General features: G+C 35.5%; 1 protein-coding gene across 1 annotated transcript; it reads right to left on the bottom strand.

The window, feature by feature from the left end:
* Positions 1-333: 333 nt before the first annotated feature.
* On the bottom strand, positions 334-9,473 carry LOC113800872 (uncharacterized protein C2orf42). The gene is made up of 8 exons (XM_027351677.2): positions 9,349-9,473; positions 7,672-7,884; positions 6,291-6,482; positions 5,505-5,753; positions 4,775-4,956; positions 3,708-3,939; positions 2,794-2,991; positions 334-1,860 (listed from the first exon to the last, which is right to left on the bottom strand). The coding sequence occupies exons 1-8, from the start codon at positions 9,460-9,462 to the stop codon at positions 994-996; spliced, it is 2,247 nt and encodes a 748-aa protein (XP_027207478.2). The 5' UTR covers positions 9,463-9,473; the 3' UTR covers positions 334-993.

Consider the following 9,473-nt stretch of genomic DNA (forward strand, 5'->3'; position numbering starts at 1 on the left):
ACAATTTGACTTATACAGCGATTTCAATTGAAACTACTTCCTCATTGGATAGAAGACCAGAGAAATAACACTATATCAAAGTATAACATGAAATATTACCGACATAAATTTATTTATAAAATGACATTGTAAATTATAAATATGAGGTACAGCATACTCTAATGAACATCAATAATCATTATGTATTAGTACAGACAATGTTATTATTAATACTGCAACAGTTTCTATTCCAATCGGCTAGTTAAAAACTAACTTAAACAAAAAACATATACCTACCTTAGGGTATCACTTCAATGAGGTAGTAAAAGGAAGGAATTAGTGCACACACATACATACAAATGCATTAACATTTATTATCTATATACACTGTCTAGTTACACACTTTTGGAACCAATACATTACAGAAGCTGCAAAATATTCTGTACTGTAAAAACTCATTCTCACTTTTCATTCTCCATTCGAGGGACATAAAGATGATCCTACCTGAGGTAACTACAATGACTTATATTAATTTACAAAGATCCTTTAATACCTAAATACTGTAACTTACAAATTCCTAAAATGTGAATCTGAATAATAATATTTTCCATGTACTTCCTTACCTTCCTTTTAAAAATATGTTTTTTTTTTTTTCAATTACAGACTTTAAATAAAAATAGATTTGGGGTAAATTCCTTTTGCTTATTCTTTAAATTTAACACAGCATGTTTGAATTCTTAACATCAGCCAGTACATCCAGCATCATAAACTTCATAAGCATGACTTCAAATGAAAAAAGAAAAGAAAAATGCATCTCAAAAGGAAAATCATGGAAAAATAAGAAAAATGAAGTACTGTACTGGCATTAGGAATTTTGCGAATCAATGTGATTTTAGTCATAAAAACTATGATTATAATATTTCTTCTAAATAACAATATTTATATCCACTAACGTATATTATATTTTTCCTTAGAGATAAAGCAACATCTTCAAACTGACTAGAAATTTAATTATTAAAATGTTAAAATGGTTGCAATATTTTCCGTCGACTGCATGCCTTCCGATGTTATGGGTATGCTAATTATATGATCAGCTGTGGAGATCTGCTGCGTTGGAGTCTGAGATGACTGCTGGTGGGACTGCTGAGGCTGGGGTCGTGGTGCCAGGAGAGGGCCGTGGCTCCTGACTGTTGCGATGGTCTGTGCCCCGGCCTGTGTCCCTCTCAACTCTCTCTGGGTAAGGAGCTGTCCGTTGTGTAGGTGGTCGAACTCAAACTTTATCCGTAGCTCGCCGATCAGAGACTTGGGCAGTATATCAGGGATCCATTCGATGATGAATGGAGTCGGCTCCTTCTGTCCCGGGGCAGTAGTACCAACACGTAACCTGGTTTTGTATCCTTGGGGGCGTAAAAGAGGTTGGTTTGGACTTCCCTTAGCAAAAACAGAGTCTTCTTCTGGATGTTGGTATAATTTGTAAGTACCATCACGATTCTGTATGAAACTGCGAGTCATTTCCAGGGGCATTTCCGGACTATCAAAGATCTGCCGCACATGGAGGTCGCTTACAATTTTCCAAGTGTACTTTGTAAATCTTCCAACAGGTAAGGAATCCTTCCTCAGCAACGTCTGGGTCTCGTTGGGCAGCCTTTTCTTTTTGGATCTGGCATTTATTCTTTCCATAAGACACTCGAAGAACAGCTTTGGCATGTGGAAAATGAGTGGATCTGGCTTCCCATTGAACCCATAATGCATGGTCTGGTTGATCCTCTCCGTGACACTCCCTAGCCAAGACATGAAGCTAAACGAAGCCGTGTTTTCATCCACCGGTTCCTTTGCCTTTCTGGCACATGCTCCTGTGAGGGGTCTTCTTGGTGATGACATCTGGAGAAGAAAGGAAATCTACTTAGTCTCTTGCATTGTAATTAAAATGAATGACTAAATACAAATCAAAATGAATTACTAAATACAGATTTAACATCTAGTCTGTCCTAAAATGTAATAAGACAACAAGATAAAGCTTTATTCAGTTCTTCCCTAAACATATGAAGAAAACAATATGCAAAAGAAATACAAGATGGGGTATACCACTATTACAAACTCATGCAATACCGAAAGGTTAAATTAAATTCACATTTCAGTAGTTCAACATATTTTATAATCAGGCCTGGTTTCAGCCAACTAAACCAATAGCTCCAAGTCAGCCTCTTCCTGACACCCCATTCATAGTGCACTATTAAATTGTAGATCAGATCAATTTGGTTCATTAACTCACCCATATTTTCAAATGCATATTCTGAATGGTTTCTTTTCTACAACAGAGAATAAAGAATTTATGATTTATTTTACTTGTATCTCTATGATTCTTCAGACCATGGCTGTGACCCGAGTGCCCAATCAAGAAAGGTTTCTACTCGGTTCTGAAGTTCCTATGGCTGGCCCTAATTACACTCCAATATTTACTTGTTACAGCATCATTTGGATGGAATATCATATCTACATTATTTAATTTTTAAAAAGTATGTTAAATGATAAAAACTTAAAATCTACACAAGCACTGTTGATCTATGAACGCCATTGATTTGGTTGGGGATCTTCCATGACATATCATTCTATATTTTGACTGGTAAGAAATTTCTTAATACTATTAATATAAAGCTATTCACCTTATGACTGATTATGAGGAACATAACTTAATCTTATGTCACAGGTTGCTTAAGCTCAAAAAAAAATTCTATTACAAAAAGACCAAGCAAACACACCTAAGAAGATTATTTTCCACAAAGAAGCATTTTCCTGCATTTTCACTCTGCTTACCTTTTTGGTGCCGCTCTCTTGCAGGGTGAGAAGGGCCGAGCTTGCCTGTACTACCGAGTCATCTTGCCTCCTCTTCATGCCCGGCACTGGGAGATTGTCAGGTATTTGGTGAACAGATATCGTCCCACCGTCCGATGTTCGCAGGTGTATGCCTTCAGGTGTTCTCAACTGGATCTCTAACTTCCCTTCTATTTCCTCCTGTCAAGTTGATGAGAAGTTGCTAAAATTAAAAATGTATCTTGGCTTATGCTATTACTTCATTAGCTGTGACTGACAAAAAGAGAGAGAGAAAGAGAGAGAGAAAAAATGCATATAATTCCTTTGAACACTATATTTTTTTCTTTTAGGAAACTAAACTTTGCAAAAATTAAATAACATACTGTATGAATGAATACAGAATAACTCACTGAAAGAATTAAAACTCCCTTTTAGGCTCTCTGAAATATCTTATATACATAGTTTATAACCACTATTGGATTTCTCCTATATGTAACTTTTCCCTTCTTAATGTTATTCACATAGCAAGTGATATTCATATACTCTACTTCTTTAACTTTTAAAAACACACATGCAGAAAAAGAGAAAATAACTTTGTAAAGGGGAGGCACTGAGTCTTGTCATGCCATGCGATGACAGTGAAGTATCTGGATCCAATGGGTTAATGTTTACCATTTTTTTATAATAATAATAATAATAATAATAATAATAATAATAATAATAATAATAATAATAATAATAGTTATAATAATAATAATTATTATTATAATAATAATGATCATGATGGGAATAACAACAATAGTAATAATAATAGTAATATCAATAAAAATAATAATAATAATAATAATAATAAAAAGTCAAATATCATCACTATCATCATCATTATCATAACAAAACAAAACACCTCTAAGGCTCACCTGTGTCACTAGATTTTCCGCAGGTGATATTGGAATCCCTTCGAGGATCGTAGTCGAGTCCTCCTGCAGGACCTCCACCTCCACCTGGCACTGGGAATCCCCCGAGTCATTCAGGATAAAGAAGGATCTCTCTCCTACTCCACCGAGCCCACTGCTGCTTTCTCCGATGCCCACACTGTTGTCGTCTCCCGCTGCACTACTCACACTAAGGTTTGGAGACTGACTCACATCACTGTAGGTTCATCAAGAAGTATCTGTTTTATGCGTGCAGCTAAAAACCATAATCAAACTAGAAAGCAATTAATTTACATCACCTAGACTATTTTATTGTTTTTGTCATGGCACTATTTATTTATTTTTATGCTAATAGAAAATATATAAGTATACATTCATCTTATAGATCTAGCATTTTTAGGGCCAGGTGACCACCAGCGTATAACTAATACATAAGCACTCCAAAGTCAAAAGAACCCTATCTGACCTAACAGAGCTTAATATCTAACCAACACACTATTTCCCACACCAAACCGATGAAGCCCCAACACCAAACTGACTTGCACTAATACTACAACTGATTTATGTCTAACTCACTTATACATGGTTGGTTGTCACATTGCAAATGAACTTAAGTGGATTTACATACATGTCCTAAACTCATTTCTGCAAGATATGGGTATTGGGACAGAATTTAAACCATGTGAAATATCACTAGTTTGATGGATACTTAATGTTCAGTATTCTAGTGGGAACCAATTAAGTCTAACTTGATACTACTACCTTCTAGTAGTAAAAAACTTTTTGTATCCTAACTTGTCATAACTAAGTGGTCCCTTCTGTCTGTATTCATGAACCATGGGAAAGTATATACATTTTAGCTAAAGAATGCATTATATATCATTCTTTCTAGTCAAGCAGCAGCAGTACTTAAATACTAGAATCAACACTTTTGACCTCAGGACCTGCATGTCTGCATCAGAGCAGCAAGAAATGGCATATTTTCAATAAACAGCTGTAAGTCATTTATGCAAAATAGAGTGAATAGAAGGAATTCTTCCTTCCACACTCACCTTTGAATCAAATTAATATAGTATGAGAATTCTTGAGCTAGCTGGAGATCACTTGCAAAGGCCACAACACAGGCATAAAGGTGGACACACTTGCGGAAAGTCACATCTCGAGCTGCGGGCTGTATTTTGAAAGCTCGACAACCACAGTAATATTTGTATTCCATTTCTTCTTTATTTCGAACCTTATGGAGAAATAAAAAAAGTCCAAGATTATACAGGGTACATCTGAAATATATTGAGCTTTGCTCCCTAGCTTTGAATAGTTTTAGATATTAAACGTTGTTCAAGACATAACTGGTTTTACCCCCTGAAAGCGTCTCTGTATAAAACATTACTACAGGCAAATAAATTCTCTTAAATCCTGGTTCTCAAGTTATCATAACGCCTAATATTTAACACTCCTGCACTACAGTAAAATGAGTTTTCTGTAAAAAGGAAGAAATTTACCTATAATATGAGACAAGAATTTCATGTAAACTATCTATACCACAATTCTTTTCTCTGATCTTTTTTTTACATTGATGAGGCACATGCATCTTGAACAGAGGTTAAAGAGAAAGCTATTATTAGTTTGTCACTCAAATAACAGTAAAGATAAATGCTCAATTATTTAAAAATCTTTACAGAAAGGAACGAGGATCCCCGCAATTAAATGAAACTAAGCCGAGATTCAGCAATAATTCCTTAGCAATTACTTAATGGATAACAGTCGATTCCTAATGGTACTCACTTGCTGAAAACTAAAGTGTAAGAAGCCGAGAGGATGAAGAGGTTCTGGTTTACATTTGACAACCATGATGTTCTTGGACACTCTCTGGACAAGAGGACCTGGAGTGTCCGTCGCCAGCTGCCATATGTCAGATTTAACAGACTGTGGTATTGGTAAAGAGTTGAGGACTGAATTTTTCAGCGTGAGAGACTGCGCTTCTTTGAAACACTGTGAGGCAGCTCTGATGTGTGAACATGGAACTGGCTGATTCTGAAATTATATGCATTAAGATAAAGGAGTTGTTAGAATCATTTGGCAAATCTATCTATCATAGATTATCTAAAATGACATTTTTCAATAAAAAAATAATAAAAAATTAATAGAACATATAAATTAGTTTTCACAGGTTACTCCTCTAGTTTCTATAATGAATTGAAAAAAGTGCTCTATCTAAAATTCTTGAAACATTTACTTCCAAAAAAGAACAGACCATTCAGAAGTCAAAATATGTTTAGTCAACAACAACAAATTCCTTTATGTGAAATTAAGTTTTTATCATATATATAATGAAATTTCACAAAAAATGTTCTCTTTTCTCTTGTTAATATTCAGGTTTTCTCAAGATATACCAATATCTGAACTAAATCTAAAATAGATTTGGTAGCATTCTTTAGTACAAATATCTCTTAAATTGCAATAATCTTCCTACAAGAAAACAAAAAAGAAAAGAAAGAAAAAAACAGCCATAAAAGTAATAAATAGAAAAAAGTGCAGGGGTAAATTAAATACCAACAATTCCACACTTACGATTATTTTTTCATAGTTACGTTGGCAAGGTTCAACATAACACCTGGCTCCCATCTGGACGAGCAGAACAGGGTCATCTAGTGGTTCAGCTCCAATAAATATATCACCAGATCCGTCCATCGACTGAATAAGGGGCAGCTGGACGAATCCTCGATAATCTGGACCTTTATCACGCACTCTAACAGAATATATCTGAAAAACAAAATGTGTTTATTAGGTACAGTACTCTATGTAGACATAGTGAATGAATAGTAATGAACTAAACCAGAGTGGTCCAACTTATTCATTGCCATTTTCATAAGACATGGGCCATTATTTATACACCTGAGAGTATAAAAGGTTATAAAAGGGCCTTCTATATTGGTTGTTTGAATGACTGGTAGCAGCCAGTGATACACTGATGTGGCTTCACATTTATTATTAATAACACACGATATGAGGACTACGGAGGCTGGCGGTCAGTGCGGGTGTCAGCCTGGCCGACCCTCCGGAGAGGCAAGGCCGGCCACGGGTGAGCGGTTACTTGGGAGCCCTGTCACCGAAGGTGTGAGCAAGGAATGAATGAGAAGGAAGTCCCTCTTATAAACCTGGGGAGGACGCCCCAGCGCAGGCAGACAGTGAGCGTGGGTACACACTTGAGCTATCCTCGAATGCTGCGAACACAGCCAGGTGGTGACCATAGTGGACCACGCTGTATGAACACACGTGGGCTGCGAGCTTGCAGGACTATGAACTATGCAGTATGCTACATCGCATGCAGTATGCTATAGAGAGTGTAGGTGCACATTTTTCTTGTTCATTTGTTAGTGTTTTACACCTTTTATTAAGGTTTATCAAAAATACTGCATGATCTAGTAGTGATACAGATATTCTAAGCAAAGCCTTTGAATAAAGAATAATAATAATAAAAAGAAAAGTTTTAGTTTTGAATCTTTGCACTAATAATGCTATTCATATTCTTTTCTAATACTAAAACATATCATACAATGGTGGAAACTTCAATGCTTTTTCTTTCTATTTAATAAATTTCTACATTAAACTGAATGCAGCTTCTCTGTAGTCAAATCATCCTGAATTAAACTATTCTCTGCTTCCAAGTAAATTCTATTCTTCGTACATATATCCAAAAAGGCAAATATTTTTTTAAATATGGTCTCAAAGACTGGAGTCCAGGCTCATGTGTTAACAGCAAAGTTCAAAACTCCATGCATATACAGAACAGGATTTCTATATATGCATTAGATCCTTTTAATCAGGATAATCATAACATGGATACCTTGAGAAACTATTTTGTAAACAATTTCTTGTTTTGATGTAATTTTTATATAAAAAGTGAACAATTTATTTAATATATAAAACTACTAATTCTTTTATACTTTACCTGAGCATCTGTACCAGCTGTTATTCGGCATGCTTCAGTTGACAATTTTCGCTTTTCTCCAGCTTCTTTGAAAATAACATCACAAGATTTATTCTTACAGGAGAAACCTCGGGTGCCGTTCAAAGTACCACATTTATGGCACTTCCGTACCCCTCTCATTGTGGCACGGCCCAAATCCGTTAGAAATGTTGCACGTTTATCTTCCCGAGGCATCTGAGGATTGAAATCACTATTAGGTATTTGAAATAATCTACAATGAGAATAGGTTAGGTAATAATTTCATAGCAAAGTACATAAATCTATGCTTAAACAGATGGGTTTTGCAATGTCCTCTGCACTGTCAATTTGAGAATCAGTCCAGTTCTGTATTGCTATGTACAAGAGGTTTGCTGGCCTTTACCACAAAGTACTCTAGATATTCATCTGGATCTGTTCTAAACAATTACTTCTTGTTTATTGGTTTCTCCATCTTATTTCTTAAGTCTGTGTGTCTATTTATATATTCATTCTTATTGTCCCTTGACACCTGTAGTGGAAACTAATTAGAAAACAAGTTCCATATTGCCCTTCATGTCAGAAATTCAATGTTTTATTTGCTTAGTTTCAAAATAACATTCATTTCCATCTCAAAGAAAAAAAAAGGCTTGTCAAAATAAGGAAATACGTAAAAATATTCTTGAATATGATATAAGATGAAAAGAATGAAAGTTCCTGTTTTGCATCTGGGCAAAAATGAAAACTGATGAGGTGATTTTTCCTTATTCATTATTTATTTCTACAAGCATTTAAAGAAGAGAAAAAGAGCTCTTCAAAGTCATCAAATCATCTTCTTAGTTCTCGTGAGTAATCATGACACTCTTCATTCATATTCACAAGTAAAAGTATTCTCTCTAAAAAGCATGACAAGAAAACCGCTTTTCAAAGTCATTAAAATCACATTTTGGGGGAAATTATAAAATTGAAAATAATGAAATCTATTGGCGGTGTTGCTGGGACCTATGGGCGGTGGACACAATTCAGGAACTTTGATTCTCACGGCCTAAACCAAGTACATGTTAAAATATAATCACTAATATAAAAATCATGAAATATGATGATCATTACTGACTTAGTAGCACATACAAGATATAAACCAAAACATGAGTATCTGCTTCATTACTTTACTGTGTAAATTCCCTCATTTGAACTAATTTTCTGATAATGGAAATAATCAAATCCGAATTTCCACCAATATACATCTAGGTGTCATAAACCACTCTCCTTTAATAACAAGAACAACACAGCTAAACATAAAACTCTGACAATTAGACTGTCAAATTAATTCAATTTTATAAACTGATTCTAATGAAATCATATACAAAAGCAGGTCTAAATCAAACATCTAAAAATATCATACCGTTACAATGGCAAGCAGGGAAACCAAAATCAAACAGTGCTTTTGAATCACTGAAATATCTGAACGTGATAATAATCATTGCACACTCTAATTCAAAGATAAATATTCACACTCGACCCACAAAATCCCATGCACAATAAAGGTAAACCCCACAATCCCGTCCCGAGGAACCCAAAGTGCCCCCTATTTCGCCCAAAAAGCGCCGTCCATTTCTCTAAAAACCTCCTTTCATCCCTCCATCAGACCCTCATCATCATCTGGTCAAGGGGACGTCACCATACCCTCTCGTTCCAGCCTGTGACCGCCGAGTGATTGAGGTGTCTTAGGAGTTCACGAGTGGTTTGTTGACATCCGACGACAATGGCGCCCAACGAGCTTGCGTCGCGCATCGCCATTGGAGCAGACA

The sequence above is a fragment of the Penaeus vannamei genome, chromosome 30 (assembly GCF_042767895.1).
Source record: "Penaeus vannamei isolate JL-2024 chromosome 30, ASM4276789v1, whole genome shotgun sequence".
Lineage (NCBI taxonomy): Eukaryota > Metazoa > Arthropoda > Malacostraca > Decapoda > Penaeidae > Penaeus > Penaeus vannamei.